The sequence below is a fragment of the Capricornis sumatraensis genome, chromosome 20, assembly GCF_032405125.1.
Source record: "Capricornis sumatraensis isolate serow.1 chromosome 20, serow.2, whole genome shotgun sequence".
Taxonomy (NCBI): Eukaryota; Metazoa; Chordata; class Mammalia; order Artiodactyla; family Bovidae; genus Capricornis; species Capricornis sumatraensis.
The window spans coordinates 21,693,521-21,713,544 of NC_091088.1; the positions used below are offsets into that span (position 1 = coordinate 21,693,521).

A 20,024-nucleotide genomic window follows, 5' to 3' on the forward strand; every position below is an offset into this window, starting at 1 on the left:
GGACAAAAACACTCTCATCTAGAAGTCAGAACAAATAAATAATTTATGACATTATCACACAATATCTAGGTAGTTATTTTTTCTAGGCAGTTGTTATTTTTCAATTATCTATAATAACTGTTTCATAAGTTTAAATTTCATAAGGTCAAGCCATATCATATTAAAGATATTCCAAGCATTTCTGTCACTAAAATGGAGATTATCATAAAATAACAGAGATTACCATAAGACAACCCAGACCAGAAATCACCACCACATTCTCAATCACACGTCTACCCCAGGTAAACAAGCAGGGGAGTGGCCTGTGGCCGTGGCACATCCACACTCAGTGCCTCTCAGGGGTGGCTGCAGAGCCAAAGCAAGATCCACATCCAGTTGCTCTCTCAAGCAGTGTGCTCTTCCAGACAGATTTCAAAGTTCAAGCAAAAACGCGTTTCTCATTAAAGAGTGACAGTAAGTCTTTAAAAGGTCACTATGACTAGCATAAGAACACTCATATTTTTTACCGAGAACTTGAAAAGAAAAGGGACAGAAAATGTGATAGTTTTGCCTCGGAATAGCTCAAATTTTGACAATTTAGTCATCTTTGTGCCTGTGAATCACATTTTGAAAACTAATCATAAAAATACATTACTTCTCCAAAACCCAGAAGAAAAATTCATTAGATTTATAGTACTTGGGAAGACAAATTGACAAAGATGGTTCCCTGAACTTGCTGGAAAGTGGAAAAAAAAAAAAGTATTCTGTACTCTTAAAATGTGTACTTCATCAAATATAGAAAACATTAACCAAGTTGAAGGTATCTCATGAAAAGTATCTTGCTATCATCAACTCTTGTGTTAGGAGGACAGTTCTATCCAAATCTAGAGGAACTATAATGGAAATCTTCAAATCACAGGTAGTTAGCCCTAAGAGTGGCATTCTTGGATATGCACAAGCATACATACTGGTCAAGGATAGAGTACACATGGAAAAGTTTCCAGAGCTTAGAGAGAAATATTTATATTTTCAGGCAATATTAATTGCTCTTTGAACACAGAAGGAACACGGCTTATCAGTAAACATATGGGAGTTAACATGAGTAAGGTGGAAAATCAACCAAGATGGTAGCTATCCATAGTATTCAGATTAAATCTTTCCATTTCTAAGAACATCTAATGAACCGATATTTATTTGGAGACTTGCAAAGTTTGTATCTCTAATTTCCAGAGGGAAAATGATTAAACTGGCAGATCAAATCCATACTGTTTGAAGAAATTTATATGTTGACCAAATGTCCTTTAAAAATTAAGGATTTCCAATAAGATGGGGTTTCCCCCACAATGGTAAAAGCAATCAGTTCATACAGACACACAGTCCCTCTATCACCAACATGTACCATTAATTACATGGTTATAATCATATTTACTCACTTTCCTAATAGTATCTGTGGCTGGCTGGATTCATTTGTGATACCAAATATATCAGGAATTAAGTCACCATTGAAGCTGAAAAGAAAACATTAAAAACATTAAGCAGCTATTCTACTAAATTCTCACTTTCAATTTAATTAAAAGAAAACGTTGGCTAGGTGTGGTAAACACACAATTGTATCTGTTGTAGTCAACTGAATGTCAGAAGTGACAAGTTTAACTTTTGTTATTGGACCCTCTGGCCACCTCGGCGATAACAATGTGTGTCAGATGGCCCAGCTCCACAGATGATAGGGCCTGTAAGACACTCTGAGTGCTAGCAAAAGAGCACAGACTATCAGTGACCCACAATGGACATGCAGTATGAGCAAGAAATAAACTTCTGTTGTGAGATTTTGGTGTTGTCTGTAGCCTCTGCATAGTCTAGCCTATCTCTGAGTAATAAGGAAACTGTAATTTCAGAATCATGACCCTCCTCCTTATTTAGTCAGATGGGCTTAGGGGAAATAACCCACAAAAGTAATCCCTAAGATGGTGTAAAAATTTATACTAGCCATTGAATATTGTAACAACAATGAGAAACACCTAATTATAAGATAAATCAAGCTGAGAACCTTTCAAAGATTAATCCATGGATTAAAGTTCAGACTTCTAATAGTCACTGACCTATTGACGTACAACTATGATTTTAATAACTGTACAAAAGGCAGCACTGGAAGCAAGAATGTGACTGAACATTGTTTAGTCCCCAAGACAGTATCTATATCATTATCAGAATCCTAACAGCTATCTGAATTAACCTTATGTTGGTACAGGAGTCTACTTCGAGGAGATAAATGATAATACTAAGCAAGAGCTGTAAAAAAGGACAAAGTTTTTCCTTAATATAAAAATAGTTCTAAGTCACTAGAGGAAATCCTCTACCCTTCATATTTGCCAATCAAGCACTAACAAACAAACAGTTTTATCCAAGAATAGTTATCTTAGTTCTCTGAATAAGGACATGGCTAGGATCAATAAAGATCCATCATGGACACATTCAAAACTATTAAGACAAAACCAAAAAGACAAATCTCTTTCTTTTTCCAAAATAATGAATTTCATTTTTCTCTTTCTTCCACCATGGCAAGTAAATATCATATAATTAAGAGGGCAGGCCCCTATCAGCTTTAAAGGGAGAATGAATACAGAGCCAATACGACTGAGCAAAGTAGTTTCCTACATGAAAGATTTTATTTTATGTTTGTAAGTTTAAAATCATCTAAAGGGAAGCAAGCACATACTTACTCCATAATTAGTGGTTCATCTTGAAAAGTCCTATTGAGTATGGTCATATTGCTAGGATCTGTAAAAGAAAAGAAAATACATAAATGAACAGGCATTTTATATTCTTTTTTATATCTGTACTCAGGGACAAGAATAATCTTTTACTCTTTCCAAGATTCATCTCTAACTAATTCCAACTTTCACCATTAATCACTAATGAGACACTATAACTTAAGTGGACATCAAGTTTGTAAAGATAAACTATTGGGAAAGTCTATGGGATTCCCTGATGGCTTAGATAGTAAAGAATCTGTCTGCAATACAGGAGACATAGGTTCAGTCCCTGGGTATGGAAGATCCCTGGAGAAGGTAATGGCAACTAAGTCCAGTATTCTTGCCCAGAGAACTGCCTGGACAGAGGAGCCTGATGGGGTCACAGCACTGGACACGACTGAGAGACTAACACTTTCACTTTCATACTACTGTGAAGATATCAGCATTATAATCACTTCCTTTTGAGTCTTCATTCTGAAAATCTCTTACGAGTCTTCTTTATATACGGTTTACCACTAGAGCAGCTGTCAATTAAGATTTTGCTGTAAAGAACCCAATATGTCAAAACTACTTGATTCGAAAATGTCCATGCTCTCCTCTCCTCAGTCCTTGAAATCTGGTTCTATGAACAAAATTGCCCATTCAGGTGTAATTAACTGGTTTTTCAGATAAGATTTGAAGATTCCTGAGAAGACAGGGTAGCCTGTCTTGCCTGGAGAATCACATGGACAACAAGCCTGGCGAGTTACAGTCCATAGGGTCGCAAAGAGTTGGACATGACTGAAGCGACTTAGCGCACATGCATGGTAGACAGACTCTCAACATTTAACCTTTTTGTGCTTTCCTGTACTGGGGAGACCAGAAACCAAAAACAGTATTTCTCAGACATCCTTGCATCTAAGATGCTGAATAAAATGTGAGCCCTGCTAATTAGATACACTATGGGTTTTGCAAGGCAGGAATGGGGTGAAGGCTGTGTTTCTGCCATTTCTGTCTAAAAGGTCTGATCACTGAATTGTAAGTACTGAGGGAGCACCTGTTGGCTGCTTTCTGATGGTAAAAGGGCAGTAGCTTCTTCAAAGGCTTTGAGAACTGTTCCTGAAAGTTCAACTTAGTGTGTGTTCTTCAGCCAACCCAATAACTCTGTAAAGCATAAAAAAAACCTTTTAATAAATCTCTCTTCCTTAAGCTAACAAGAATGGATTTTGCTCCTTAGAGTTGACTGCAGATCACTTCTAGGTTGAAAAAGGAGAATGAGAAAACAGACTTTAAAGAGATTTTTAGAGACAATTACTGACACACAAGAACTGCATTTTTGAACTAATTTTTGAACATTATTTTTGTTACATTTACCTAAGAACACCAAGCATGTTTTTCCTTTAATATCCAGTGACAAATATTAAAAGACACTTAAAACAAATTCACCTAATGTTTGATTCTGTCCCCAGAAGATAACAGCTCCTAATTCACCACTGGCATGATTTTTGGGAAGATACGTCAGAAGGACATCCATTTGCGAATCTCCATCATAATCCCCTGGGACTACACTGGTTATCAATGTACTGTAATTACTAAACAAACAAACAAACAAATATTTTAATAAACAAACATTCCAGTAGCGCTATAATAGGACACTTTTATATTTATACTATGCAAAAATATTTTCAATGCAAAATACAAAAATTGACAGAACTGATTAATTTCATTGTCTTCTTTAATAGTTTATCATCCTTCACGTATGTAGGCTTCCTCGGACTATGAAAGAATTCAGGATGAATGCAGAGTCTTAAGAAATGAGAAAAAGCTGAAATATTTAAGAGGAAGTGCAGTTCTATGTTTAAGCGTTGACTTAGTCCTTTCACCTAGTGCTTTTGTCAGAGATACCGGGACCCATGAATGGTGTTTATACAAGTGGAGGCTGATTATCAACTGTTAAAGCACGAATGAGTATCACTGTCATTTTATAAAAGATATTATTTAAAAATTACTTAATTTTGGATTTCAATGCAGATTTGAAATAATCATTTTATTTCTGAAAGCTTTTCAAGATTCATAATGAAAAATATGTTCCTTTTGACCAAACCTGGCAATAAACTATCAAGACATACATACCTAGTTCTACATCTTTAATAATAAAATATTCTAGAATGGTTTATATTAACCTTGAAAAATTTCAAAAAGACATTCTGGAGTGTGGCCATAATGTTGTCTGAGTGACCCAACCAAATTAGGCCTTAAATTCAATTTATATTTAATTATACTTAAGAACAAATAGCAAGACAGTTTCCAAATAGTCTATGAATAATTATTTTCTAAATGACATCATGAATATAAAAAATTTGTAACAGGTTTTACAGTGAAATGAGGAAAATACTGATAATGATAAGATTTAGAAAAAATATATAATAATAGCTTTACCTTAATGCAGCTACTTACTATTTCTCAGATATTATATCAAGTACTTAACAGCTATTATTATCATCTGATAATCTCCATTACCTGAAATAGGTACTGTTTTTCTTATTGAATAGACCAAGAATCTGAGGTTTGGAAAAATTAAGTTGCTTTCTGAGTTAAACAGCTACTTAAATGGAATAGCTGGAATTCAAATTCAGTTCTGTTGTCCTCTAAAATTGATTCTCATTATGATAAAATACTTTTTGTAATGCCAGTTTCCTCAAAGTATTCTGGAAATACTTTAACCTTTCCCTGAAAAATAGCTGGTCTTTAAAAATGATGCCACAGTAACTGCACATGCTACTATGCAGCAAGCTGCATGTAAGTGCATACCCTGTTGTGCACCTGTGCATGTGTGCATGTGCAGTCATGCATCTGCTGTAATTTTTTTTTTTTTGACAGTAATACTTATTCAAATAAATCCACGATTTGCAGTCAAAAGCTACCCTGAAATAGACAGCAATACATTACAAAGGACTAGATGGGGACTTATCCTAACCAGTTTCATTCCTAAAATTGCCTTGCTTCTTTATGGCTCTAAAAATAGGAATTTGAACTTTAAAAAATAACAGATTGCGATATGCATTGATCTCTTTTTTCAAAGAACTTACTAAAATTATATGGAATGAATTTTTTTTTTTTAAGCATAACCCTCAAAGACAAAGAGATCATGAAAGGACACAGCAGATGGAGAGATGCTAATTGACTTAACAGGGGGCAAAGGAACAAGAGCTGACCCTTGAAGAACACGTGGGGTTAAGGACACTGACCAGCTGCAGTTGAAAATCCACATATAACTTTACGATTGGTCCTTCACATCCTTGGTTCTGCATTCACAGATTCAACCAACTGTGGACAGCATAGTACTGCAGTATGTATTTAGTGGAAAACAGTATGTATATAAGTGGACCTATGCATTTCAGACCCATGTCATTCAATGGTCAACTGTATAGCTTATATACACTTTAGCTTGAAGTGCTTAGAGAACAGGCTCAAGAAGCTTTTTGCCTTTCAGAAATATCAGATGACAAAAATAAGGCGCAAGGCTGAAAAGAGATTTAACTGAAGGTCTGTGATGGTTCCTTTTCCCTCCTGCTCAGCAAGGCATCAACTAGTTTATTTCTGGGAAGTTTCAGATGTCAGAGATTTAAGTTGCAGGAGATGGTAAGATATTGGTCTAAGGCTAAAAACAGGGAGTTAATGGAAAGTCAACAAAAGGAATAGATGGGCCTTTGATCCCAGCTCTGCCAAATCCCTAGGATGCCCGTCAGCTAGGAACATATCCACAGGGCAAGAGACAAATCCCACCATGCAGAGTTTCCAATGAGTTCTTTAGTACTTTATTCTTAATAAAGTTTAATAAAGAGCTAACTGCCTTTTAAAGAAAACTGAGTATTAAAGAGAGTCAAACAAACAGCAATAAAGAATCTGAAAAAAACAAACAGATAATAGTGAACAAAACAAAGCTTCAAAACTATACTTAAGGACATAAGAGAAGAAAATATATCCATTAAAAAAAAAAAAAGAATAGCATGCTAAGACAAAAGAATAATAAGAGAACAAAGAAAACTTCTTGGAGATTAAAAAATATAACAGACGGCCTTTCCTGGATCAGAGACGGCCCACAGTCTGCCTATGGATTCTCTTTCCCCCCTGAATAAACCTTCTTTCACTTCAAATGACAGCTAACATAAAAATATCCAATAAAAGGCCCAAGATAAAATTAAGAATTCCTGGTTGGGGGGAAACCCACAAAATGACAGACACAAATGAAATAAAGAAATAAAGGATGGAGTTAGGCAATCCAATAACTAGAAAGGATTTCTTAAAGAGAAAACAAAAATATAATCAGAGAAATTAGAACATTTCAAAAATCCTCCAGGTATAGAAGACTTGAAGGGGCCCATCCTCTGCCCGGAATAATAAAAGAAAAGCAGTATATACCAATACATACTATGAAATTTCAGAAAAAAGGGATAAAGGAGACACCCTAATAGCTTCTAAAATTAAAAATAAAACAAGCTATATTTGAAAGATTAGGAAAAAGAACAGCAATGGATTTTAAATCAGCAACCTATGAAGCTAGAAGACTATAGGTCAATCAAAGAGTGAATAGAAAAAGGGTTTGGAAATGGAAGGACATACCCATTTCCAAACTTCTAGAAGGATACACTCCAGTGAAGTAAATGAAGAAGCAAAGAACAAAATGGTACAGGATCTAAGAAATAGGGATCAACCAATAACAAAGGGAAAAATCTCCAAACAGTGACTCTGCAGAAGGCCTAGGGCATGAGAGTTCAGATTGCGAAGGAGTGCAACAATGCAAATTCTTTACTTTCTGAGCCACTAGGGAAGCCCCAAAATATGGAAATAAACACCAAAACAACTCAAAGTTTTAAATGTGGCTGTGTTTGAGAGAGGAACAGAGGAGCAGGGGAAAAACAGTGAAGGACAATTATTTTTTGAAAAGTATACTAAATAAATACAAGAATTTCTATATTTGTAAGTATATAAAATGACATTACATTAATCAAAGAAAAAGAAATTAATTGGGATTAAAAAAAAAAAACCTCTGTGGAACCCAAATCTTTAACAGCCCATAAACTGCCTTAACTTCTAATCTTCCATGTTTGAATTTAAGTTAAATATTAAAGAATCTCAGGACTCATTAGGCCACATGTGAACTTCTTAAATTTTTGGAACAGCTTCTGAAGTAATATCTGATCTTTCTACACAGCAATTCATCCTGCAAATGACTTACAAGTAAATCAAACAACTTAAAATACCGTTTTCATCACCTCTCCTTCAAACAAGAACCTGTAACGATTTTCATTTTTCATGGGATTGAGGTCAATGCTGATATTTATGAAGGTTTAGTTTGACTTACAGAGAAGGCAATGGCACCCCACTCCAGTACTCTTGCCTGGAAAATCCCATGGACGGAGGAGCCTGGTAGGCTGCAGTCCCTGGGGTCGCTACTAGTCGGACATGACTGAGCGACTTCACTTTCACTTTTCACTTTCATGCATTGGAGAAGGAAATGGCAACCCACTCCAGTGTTCTTGCCTGGAGAATTCTAGGGACGGGGGAGCCTGGTGGGCCACCGTCTACAGGGTCACACAGAGTCGGACACGACTGAAGTGACTTAGCAGCAGCAGCAGCAGCAGTCTGACTTGATCTCATCTTCCTAGTCCATCTCTCTCCAAAGTATACCCTCTACTTCTGTCAGGCAAATTTTTTCATCTTCTCTTCACAACATGCTGTTTTTTACTGCCATTTCTTATTAATGCTGTATCCTGAAAACTGAAAGCCCTCACCTAAATTTTACCTATTTTAAGGTCAAGCTCAAGTTCCATATCTTTCTAGAAGCTACCACTTTAGCCTGCACTGACTCATCTCTTCTTCCAGACAGCGATTCAATCCTTGCTTCTTATAATTTCAAAACTGTTGGCTCACTTTGAATGAGTCACTGTGTTTCATGCAAAGCCAGTCATATATGTATATATATAAAAAACAGGACAATTATTTGAACACTGAAAAAATTCAGTTTGATTGGAATTTCCTCAAAAGTAACCAGTTAGTCTCCTAGCAGTCACCACCTACCAGTCAATAAGGAAAAAATGAAAACAGAAGTCACTGACCCCACAGCAAACTCCTCTTTCAGACTGCAAAGTTGACCTGAGGAGCCTGTGAGCAGGCTGTTCCCACAGGCACACTCAGGATGAGGGACAATCCCTAAGACATTTAAGAGAGCATATCAGATCACAAGGGTGTGAAAGGTGCTTATGTAGGAACAGACCTGGATCTACTCAAAATTATTTATTAACTTTAAATTTTTGTATGTTAACTAATTTTCCTAACAAGTTACTTGCTTCATACCTCATAACTAGTGGTTTTCTATCACGGCATCATATTAGAGTAAAACTGATTTCAAAAACAATGCAATTGGTTACTGCATGTTATTACAATGACAATGTTACAGAAACACACACATCTGTACTTACTTCAATGATACATTTACTCTGGGTTTAAAATAGGGTGCATTCTGGTCTGCCAAAAAGACGATTAAGTCATTTCCTAAAAGAGGCAAATATGTAACATTAGAAAAATGCTTCCCATTAAGACATCTAATCAGTGGTTACAAGAAGCTTTCTAGGCCATTTTCAACAAGAAAAGTTTTATTTTACTCCAGTTTGTCTGCCCTATCGAGGATGCCTATCAGACTAATGGAATGGTGATTCCTAATAGTATACAACAAATTCAATATTCAAAGCAGCAGAGAAACTAGAAAGATTAACATGGAAAATATACTCGGTCCTGCCTCCTCCTAGCAGTCAGATTGACTGACTTAAAGGGAGCATATAAAGAATTTGCCTGTGTTAAGTCATACCCTCCCCAAACCTAACAACTCAACCTCTTATAAGGCTGTTATGTTCAGTTCATTGCACAGATGCGTCACACCAAGAACACAGTAACTTCTTACAGTAGGCATTTGACTAGAAACAAGGGTGTGATTTCGTATTTAAGCAGAAAAAAAATGAATCCTCCAAGACCAGTCCCTTCTGGCTCCTAAAGATCCACCCCCACCCTTCCCCCTGCCCCAAGCATTTCTGGAGTTCAAGGAGCACTCACTGGAACAGACTTTTCAAACTGTTTAGCCAAACACATGTCATCTTTGAAGTTAAAGGGAGAGTCTCTCTCCACTTTGGATGGAGCAGCTATAGGTTAGGCAGTCTGCCCCCTTCCTGCAGTAACTGGAGTCATATAAAAACAGGGGAAATACTCAAGGTCCAAGGTCCACCAGAAGCTCTGGGGTCCCAGAAAGGACTCCGAGAGATCTGGGCCAAGATCCTGTCAAACTTTGTATACGTGCTTCACTTCCTTCTTTCACAGCCTTGACCTTAAATAGAACCTGTTTTCTGGGTACTCAAGAATACTGAGACCCTCTACTGCCCACTGTCACCATCAAGATTTACCAAAAAATAATTTAGCGATGGTTAAACCAAAGAACTCCCAAGAACCTTAAGCTCGAAAATAAAGCAGAGATTTGGAAGAAGAGGGTGGTGGCCAAAGCAAGGAGGTCTTCTGCACACAAAAGACTAGGCAACTCAGAAGGGAGAAAACACTGCAGTTTGAGAATCCTCTTCCAAAGAGACACTGGGTTTATTTATTAGTGGTGCCTGCAAAATACTTCAGTTAATTGTGTGTTCAGTTCTTGGGAAGGAATAGTAGTTTCAAAGAAAGCTGGGACCCAGACAAAGGGAGTGGAGGCTGAATTAGATTAATTAGGAGGTAGGGAGAAGTTCTTTACCAGAGGAAATTATCAAGTTGCACCTTTTCCAGTTCATCAAAGAGGAAGGGAGACTGGAGGAAGTAAGGCAAATAGGAATGAAGGGGCCTTGGGAAGGAACGTATAGAAAGCTAGAAAGACTCCTGGGGATCAGGAAGGACTCTGAAAGGCAGGTGATTCTATGAAGGGGGCGGGGTGCCTGAGTGAAGGTCGCGGTCTTCTCAAGAAAACAAAACAAAAAAACCTGGGGTGTTTCTAGTGCGGTCAAACTGTTAAGTGGTCAATCCAAGACCAGAGTTTGGAAAAGATAGTAAAAAAAAAAAAAAAGTGGGGGGGGGTTGTCAAGGAAATTGGAGATAAAAGGAGAAAGACAGGGCTGCCACAGAAGGGCCGGGCAAAGGAGGAGAACCGGCCCCCCAGGCAAGGGGCGTGGGGAACATCGGGAGGGGCACGCGGACAGAGAGGGGCCAGGCAAGCACTGACTTTCCCGCAGCACGAAGAGGTCCGTCTGCTTGTCAGAGTTGAGGTCTCCGAATGCCGCCAGGGTGCCCCAGGCCTCGGCCCCAAAGAGCTCGGCCGTGACGTTGTGCAGCGCCCGCGCCGGGACCGGCCCGACTCCCAGCAGCGCGAGCCTCCCAAGCAGCAGGGCCAGCAGCACCCAACAGTCCGGCAGCCGGCTCGCCGCCGCCATGGCAGCCCCTCCGCCCCAGCCCGCCGGCCCACTGCCGCGCTTAACGGCAGCCGGAAAGCACCGTGCCGCCGGCAGAGAGAAAAAGAGCGCAGCTCCGACGCCCGTACGACCGCGGCCGGTTCTCTTACTCCCCCCTAGGGCTGCCCCTCTGACGCTTGGGAGGCCGCGGAGCTCGGTTGAAGCCGGCCCTCAGCTCACTTCCGGCCGGTGCGCCTCCCGACAGTGTCGCGCGGGGGGGGGCGGGGCCGGCCGGGCGGAGCTGACAGGCGGCCCCGGGGGTGGTGGCCAAGGCGGCGGCCCGAGCGCGATGGCGGGGCTCGTGGCCGAAGTGAGCTGGAAGGTCTTGGAGCGAAGAGCCCGGACCAAGCGCTCAGGTTTGGCTGGCTGGGACGCCACCCCTTCCCTCGCACCACAGGGGTGCTCCCCCTTTAGCGTTTTGGGCGGGAGGCAGGTAGGGGTCCTAGAATGAACCTGGGCCCGTGAGTTTCTCCCTAGAAAGCGGACGGTGGTCCCTGACTTCCTCTTGATGTCTTCCCCCATGAGGTGGTGGCCCCACCTTTATTCCGTTTTGCTTCCCCAGCTATATTTCGCGTGTGCTCCCCCTCGAAAAGTAGGTGGTGGTGCCGACTTAGTCTGGAGTCTTCTTACTTAGAAATCAGACGGCGACCACGTTCGACAGCCTGCTGTTCGTGCCTGTATTCCTCCCAGAAGAAAGTCAGAGCAGTTTCATTATTATGACTAGGGTCTGGTCCTAGAAAACCGGCGTTTGCTTGTTGCCTTATATTGTATCTCCTTTTTACATCACAAGTTCTGAGCTCTAGCCTATATGGCAGAAATTGAGGGGGACGGGGCCTCAGGCAGTGAAGGATGTCACCTGAGCATAGTTAAGGCTCAGAAGGAAGTGGGCCCCTTCCCTGGGCGAGTGGCCCCAGGACACCTAGTTCTCAGCTGTGGCTCCCAAACCCGATGCCACCTAGGTCAGAAGACGCTGCGCAGGCAGTTGTAACAGTTCAAGTGTCCTGAACTGACTTGTTCAAACTGCAAAGTCACGACTTTGAAGTTAGCACTTTTGGCTGGTAACTCATCTGAGAGCCAGGATTGAAACTTCTTATTCCTGGCTTGATGTAATCTCGAGCTAAAAAGTGCCCCTGTATACAGGAAAGATTGTGGAATGACCAAGTCTTCAACTAACAATCTTCCCTTTTGAAGGATTGTTATTATTTGTTAGTTATTGTTGTTACTATATAAATTAGCTAAGGTCAAAGTTGATAATCTAATAACAGTAAAAAACACAGCTCTAGGAAAGCTAACTCTGCATTTGCATTAGTATTCAGGAGTTTGTTGTTATTTTTTACAGCTAATAACCACCCCATTATGTTTTGGCTTTTCCCATTTATGAAGTTCTTAGTTGTCTGTTGTGCAAACAACAGAGTGCTTAGCTTTTTTGTTTTTTTTTAAAGTCAGTGTCTAATAAATCATACAGGAGAAATTCAGTGTTTCTTGTTTATTTCATTCTGTTTTAAACCTTAAAAATAGTTCTGCACATATTTACTTAGGGTTATAGCAAAACTAGGGTTATAGCAAAACTAACACTGAAGTATGAGAGAATTTTTCAAAAACTAATCCTTAGTACATTTTAGAATCAATACAGTTACGTACAGTAGTTACATATGTTTTGTTTCACACTGTTCTCAAATTTTTTGTGTCATACTGAATTATTTAGTTGACCACTAGCAGTGAGTCTGTCTGGGCTATAAAAAGTTTTGTTTGGTTGATAATATCCCATCAAAGAGAGTAACTGGAGTTTTTTTACAGGAAACTGAGCCCTACCTTCAACGTATATTTTTACAGCGTTTCTCTTTTCCTCTAATACACATATATAGGGTTTATTTTCTTCTCCAGTTTTGATTTTCTCTGAACTGCATGTCTCCAATACACGTATATAGGGTTTATTTTCTTTTCCAGTTTTAATTTTCTCTGAACTGCATGTCTTAACAGTCAGCTTTGAAAACCTACCTTCTCTGTCTTAACTATTGTTGAATGTGGTCACTTAAATCCACTTTCATGTAGGAAGTAGTTGAATACATTGTATAAGTGTTGGATGTTCCTATGTGTTTACATCATAGCAGTAAAAGACACCATTGGAGATCCCTCCAAATTAGTTGAGGTTTCAGAGTCTTCTATAACTGTGTAGACTGTAAAGTTTCTTAAGTGAATCACTGAGTTCTCCGAATTCTGTTTGTTACTTTTAGAGGAGTGTATAAACAGTTTTGTTTGAAACTTGGACTAACCTGACTCAGATATACACACCACTGCAAAGTTCTGAGCCATTGATACATGGTAGCATAATCACTTCACTGCTCAAGAGAGGATGCTGCTCTTATGTAATGTTTAATAAGTGGCCATTATATATTTCCTGCCTCATCCATATAAGCAAATGTAATTTATCAAAGCAAAGAAAATCAAATTTTCTAGTCATAAAAGAGAAAATAAAATTGTAATGAGCCTCAATTATTGCCTTTGTTGCACACTGCATCATGTTAATAACTGCTCACACTGCTTTCAATTAATCTAACGCTGATTGCTTCTAACCTTCACTAAACAGTTTTGAAAATTGCTATAGTTTAGCCTGCGACGCTTATGATTAGAGTCAACAATTTGAAATGGCCAGCTCACCTGATCCAGTCGTCCCTTCTCCACCAGCTTTCTTAAGGTCTGGTAAGTGTGGAGACCCCAAAAGGGTCACTTAGTAATTTTAAATATATTTGTTTCTGAAGGTTGCTATCACCATATATCATTTTGGTTTTTATTTTATCTTTGGTGGGCCCAAGCCTGAGCACCATTTCTGTTATTGTTGAGCTCAAGTTTGCACTGTGTTGAATGTGGTCTGTGGTATAAGAGGCCTGAGAAGTGCAGAGTGGAGCCCCTGCCTTAACACTCTATTTGATCAGGGGCCATTCTTCAGTATCTGGGAGGCTTAATTGTCACCTTTGTAGATAAAATGCTTCTTCAGTAATTTTTGTCTTTTTGCATAACAAAATAAATTTTACAAATTAGAAATTTTTGATCAACGTTCCAATTATTTTCTCTTCATTAACTCTCTGTGAAGTAGGTATTTTTATATGCATTTTCATAGGAAAGAGAAGCCCACAGAATTGAAGCAGTTGTCCCAGGTCCTGAAACTATTACCTTTCAAGGCCTTGTGGTTTGTCTTCTATCCCATGGTTTGCCTTCTATCCCATGGCTTCCTTAGCTTGGAGGGGGTGTTGGTGCACTGGCTCTTAGAGACCATTTTCAAGTTGGATTAAAGCTGGGGAATTGTTTCCCAGGTGAATGTTCTGGGTTTTGAAAAAAAATCTGGAAGAGGTCCATGCATTCAGAAAATACTACATATGGATTCCCATTAGGAACCCAGGCCTTTGAATGTATCCTAAATAGAAGGACTTTGTTAAGTGGCCATGGAGCTGAAATGAAGACTGAGCCACCTTGGGCCATTTAAACTGGTCTGTGCTTGAACACTGGGTAAAGCCTATTGGCTAGAGACAGCTTTGTCTTTAGTGTGCCTTAAGCAGAATATTCAAGCCTCAGGATTTATTAACAGGTAGATGTGAGATGAGCCAGTTAGCAGTGAAAAATTGTTTTTGGCTTCACTATAACCATTCAGAAGTGGTTTCTCCCTCCTCTCTTCCCCCCTCCCCCCGCCCCCACACACTTATTTTGATTTGTATTTCAAATCCTGTTTTGGTAAGATCAAGGGGAAAATTCTTGAAGAACAGATAGACAATACCTTAGAGAAGAAACACAAATAGAAGTAAACAAAGCCTATGCTTTAAGGAAGGAAAATGATCCATGTCTTCAGTTGTCATCTGCTAAATGACAAAATAGTATATGTAACATTACCAATTGATTTCTCATTTAATTTTTGAACTAGGAGAACATTAGGACATCTATCTTTGAACTGCACTTTCTTTTAAGCACCAGGCTCTGTTTTTCATCTTGGCTTTCCTAATAAGAACTGGTGGATTTTCGGCACTGGCAGAGTCATTCAATAGCTATGGGGTAATGGAATGCTAAAGGTATACTTTTATATATCAGTAGTCCTGAAGATTTCAAAACCTAAGAACTATGCAACTTGCACAGTGTTTAAAGCCATATACAAGAAGTTTTTTAGTACCATATTATTAAACTGGAAATAGAATGTGCCAAGAAACAAAATAGAAAAATACCAAACTTAATCATTATAAACCATTTTAGAAGATGGATTCCATAAAAATTACTTTCAGTAGTGACACTTAGGGTTTGTCTAACCAAAACTTAGTGATGACTGTAAAAAGTACTTAAAACTTTTATCTGTTAAATAGAGTGGTTTGCATAGTTTATTTACTAATTTGGAAATACTGCATTTATGTTGGAAATGATTTGTGTTTTGCTATTGTAGTTCCTTGGACGTTATCATTGTGGGAGAGTGTTTACTGGTGTAATTTCATTTAACAATCATTTTAAAGCATGTCTTGTGTTTATAGCTGAGCTTTTCCTTAGTACCTTTGGCTAGAAACTATTCAGTGTTACCAAAAGTGAAAGCTAGTACCTTCATTTTGGAAAATTAGTTTCAAATATACCTAGATTATTTTATGCATTCCAGTCCTCTTTATCCCTGCTGGATTTGTTTCTGCTATGTTTCTTTTTATTTCTACTCTTTATTGAATTTAGTGTGTCCTCCATTTCTGTGTATGCATGCTTGAGTTGTGCTCTGACTGCTGATGTGTCAGTATGTGCTGTGCTTGAAGATGTTTTCTTTATTTTGACTGCTAAAATCCAAAATGGGATCTTGATCTCCAGGTTTTTCTTTAAAGAACCTCTGGGCAAAGCATACAGGACAATGAATTTATAGGCAAATTCCACAACCAAAATGAATTAACTAATTACTAGGTAAAGAGTGTAGCATCCAATAACTTAGACTGCTTCCATTTCTCATTTGACTACTGCAGTTCTGTATTAGGTTAGCAGGGTTAGTCAGCTAGGGCAATCACTGTAATTGACATTACAGTTCAGGTATTTGTAGTAATTGTTATGGCATTTTGTGATGAGGTAAGAAATGTCTCAGTGTTTTTAGTTTTATTCCTAGATGATAAGATGATTTGAAAAATCATACCCTACAATGGATCATTGGTTTATCTGTATCCTGGCTCTGTATGTTTATCAGCATCTAAAGAACTTTATCAGCATGTGACTTGAGTTTTTTTCATTACTTACTTCTTTTTAGGTTCTTTGGTTAATTTGATTTGATTTTGAAGGAGCATATCAATACCTGGTCAAATTTTATTGTATATTCTGGGCAGAACTCAACTTTTTATTTTGTGTGTCTGACACTTGCTTCTTTCTGGTCACTTATATAGCAGGCTTATTTTCAGCCTAATATAATAGTCAACTACTTACTGAGGGTTTTGTTTTTTGGTTTTTGTCTTAAAGAGACCATAGGCTTGAGGTTCCTGAACTGTTACGTGTTGTGGCACCTTCTAAGAACCTAAGGAGAGCATACACATTTTGTGTTCAACTATTCCTGAATCTAATCCTGGCTCTGTTTACTATTTGATTCTGAGCAAGTTACTTTACATCTTTGAGACTTGGTTTCCTTCTCTGTAAATATAAGGGTCATAAAACTTACCTGAAGGGATTATTGTGAGGATTAAATGCATGAAGCAGGGCACTCAAAGCTGGTGCTCTGGGACAACCCAGAGGGTTGGGGTGGGGAGAGAGGAGGGTGTGTGTGTGGCGGGGGGGGAGTTCAAGATGGGGTGGAAACATGTACACCCGTGGCTGATTCATTTTGATGTATGGCAAAAAGCACCACAATATTGTAAAGTAATTCAGTTCAGTTCAGTTCAGTCGCTCAGTCGTCTCTGACTCTTACCCCATGAACCACAGCACGCCAGGCCTCCCCATCCATCACCAACTCCCAGAGTACACCCAAACCCATGTCCATCGAGTCGGTGATGCCATCCAGCCATCTCACTCTCTGTCGTCCCCTCCTCCTCCTGCCCTCAATCTTTCCCAGCATCAGGGTTTTTTCAAATGAGTCAGCTCTTCACATCAGGTGGCCAAGTATTGGAGTTTCAGCTTCAATATCAGTCCTTCCAATGAATACCCAGGACTGAGGTCCTTTAGGATGAACTGGTTGGATCTCCTTGCAGTCCAAGGGACACTCAAGAGTCTTCTCCAACACCACGGTTCAAAAACATCAATTCTTCAGCACTCAGCCTTCTTTATAGTCCAACTCTCACATCCATACATGACCCCTGGAAAAACCATAGCCTCGACTAGATGGACTTTTGTTGACAAAGTAATGTCTCTGCTTTTCAATATGCTGTCTAGATTGGTCATAACTTTCCTTCCAAGGAGCAAGCATCTTTTAATTTCATGACTGTAGTCACTATCTGCAGTGATTTTGGAGCCCAGAAAAATAAAGTCAGCCACTGTTTCCACCGTTTCCCCACCTATTTGCCATGAAGTGATGGGACCAGATGCCATGATCTTAGTTTTCTGAAAGTTGAGCTTTAAGCTAAGTAAAGTCATTAGCTTCCAATTAAAATAAATTAATTAAAAAAAACACTTAATATTTAGTAGCTGCCCAATAAACTCTCTTTTTTTATCTTTCCTAAAAATGTGTGTTTAACAATATTGCTGGTTTGGTATTTAAGACTGATTTTACAAAAGCAAACATGGTTGCTTATCACTTTCCCTTATTTTGACATAAACTCATGGAAGTTATTTGATTAAGAAGGCTAGTCATGATAAAATACAATTGGATGGAATCAGATTAAAACAGAATCTACCTCTTGTTTTAATCTAAGTCTGTTCATTTTTGTAATCATTGCAAATCTAAGGAAATTGTTTCTGAGTGTTTCCATAGAAACTCTTGTCAGACAGCAAGGAGTACCATCATTATATACAATTAGAAGAGATATTTGGTTTATATTGGGTATGTTATGGGTTCCCTTCATGTAGGATGGAATTTTGAGGAGCACTGGTAAATTGTTGTCCTGCTGGGACCTCTGATCTCTTCTTACTATATCCTGCCCTGAAATCTTATAAGATTTAGAAAATAGAAGCCATATGATATCATTTAACTATCTTGGCATGAATCTTATTGACCATAAACCTTATTCTTTTTCTCTGTCATTTGTTGTTCAGTTGTTTAGTCGTGTCCAACTGCGACCCTGTGGACTGCAGCATGCCAGGCTTCCCTGTCCTTCACGACCTCCTGGAATTTGTTCATACTCATGTCCATTGAGTCGATGGTGCCATCCAACCATCTCATCCTCTGTTGTGCCCTTTTCCTCCTGCCTTCAGTCTTTCCCAGCATCAGGGTCTTTTCCAATGAGTTGGCTCTTTGGAGCTACAGCTTCAGCATCAGTCCTTCCAATGTATATTCAGGGTTGATTTCCTTTAGAATTGACTGGTTTGATCTTGAAAGGGACTCTCAAGAGTCTACTTCAGCACCACATTTTGAAAGCATCATTTCTTCAGTGCTCAGCCTTCTTTATGGTCCAATTCTCACATCCATACATAACTCCTGGAAAAACCATAGCTTTGACTATATGGACCTTTGTTGGCAAAGTGGTGTCTCTGCTTTTGAATATGCTCTCTAGGTTGGTCATAGCTTTTCTTCCAAGGCAAGCATCTTTTGTCTGCAGTGAATTTGGAGCCCAAGAAAATAAATTCTGTCAGTTTCCATTTTTTCCCCATCTATTTGCCATGAAGTGGTAAGACCAGATGCCATGATCTTTGAATGTTGAGTTTTAAGCCAGCTTTTTCACCTTCATCAAGAGCCTCTTTAGTTCCTCTTGGCTTCCTGCCATTAGGGTGGTAGAATGATTATTGCTTGCATCTTGGAAATGTTCACTGCTCTTCTCTCACTCACTCATGTCAAGTTAACTAATGTTTAGTGGACCTCTCTGATGTTGTGGAAATTCTGTAATACAGTTGGCCCTATTTTGGTCTACAGTCTGAGAAAGCAGAAGGCCAACACAACCATGCCGTTTTACTTAAGGGGCTTGAGCAGCCATGGTTTTTGGTGTGATGGGCGGGGTGATATGGTCCTGGATCCAATCACTGGTGGATACCAAAGGACAGTCTTAATTCCAGTCTTAGAGATGTTGATAATTGATAAAGGTCTTAAAGAGGAGCTTATAACCTGATGGAACTTTTTGCAAAGCTAAAGATGACTTCAGTGCTTTTGCATGTCTGTAGTCTCTAACAAGTAGTTGTTTCCTACTTAACTTTGCTACCTATAGCCATCACCTCCCATTGTACCACCTCTCTACCTAGTCTGTTCTACAAGCTTTTATTTTTCTAAAATAAAGAACTGATCCCGTTATTCCTCGGACCGGATGACAAGCACCACTTGTCAGCTCTGTATTTTCTGCAGGATTAGCATGGGGCTTCAGAGAAGGCATCTCTGAAAGTGACATTTCAGCTGAAGGAGGATATAGGAGTCAAATGAGAAGCTGGGGTAGTGTCCTAGTATAGAATCTTGGGGGTAGATAGAGCTGGATATTTGAGAACAGTACCCTTAAAGGATAAAACATTATGAATGACAGTAATAGGAAAGAGAAGATGACTGTGAGGGGGAGGGTGCTGGGAAGCTTGAAAATACCTGAATTTTACTGTAATCGGAAGGGAAAGCTATGGAAAATTTGAAATAACAGAGTGATAAGACTTGAGTAATATTTTATGAAGATCCTCTGGCTATTATGCAAATAAATTGGAAAGTGGTAAGAAGGCAGGGAGCAGCCTCATGGTAGAAGCCATATGCTCTCTGTTCCTAGCTCTACACTTAGCAATTAAGAGCAGC

At 39.0% G+C, this 20,024-nt stretch overlaps 1 protein-coding gene across 1 annotated transcript in view; it reads right to left on the reverse strand.

Annotated features, from left to right (window-relative positions):
* The window catches only part of ITFG1 (integrin alpha FG-GAP repeat containing 1), a 307,723-nt gene extending 296,516 nt beyond the window's left edge, over window positions 1-11,207 (reverse strand). Inside the window, exons 1-5 of the mRNA XM_068991936.1 lie at window positions 10,963-11,207; window positions 9,194-9,266; window positions 4,158-4,303; window positions 2,700-2,757; window positions 1,413-1,487 (exon numbers count right to left, since the gene is read on the reverse strand). Coding sequence (XP_068848037.1) covers window positions 1,413-1,487; window positions 2,700-2,757; window positions 4,158-4,303; window positions 9,194-9,266; window positions 10,963-11,170 — 560 coding nt within the window. The 5' untranslated portion in view covers window positions 11,171-11,207. The remainder of the gene's footprint in view (window positions 1-1,412; window positions 1,488-2,699; window positions 2,758-4,157; window positions 4,304-9,193; window positions 9,267-10,962) is intronic.
* Between the last annotated feature and the right edge of the window lie 8,817 nt (window positions 11,208-20,024).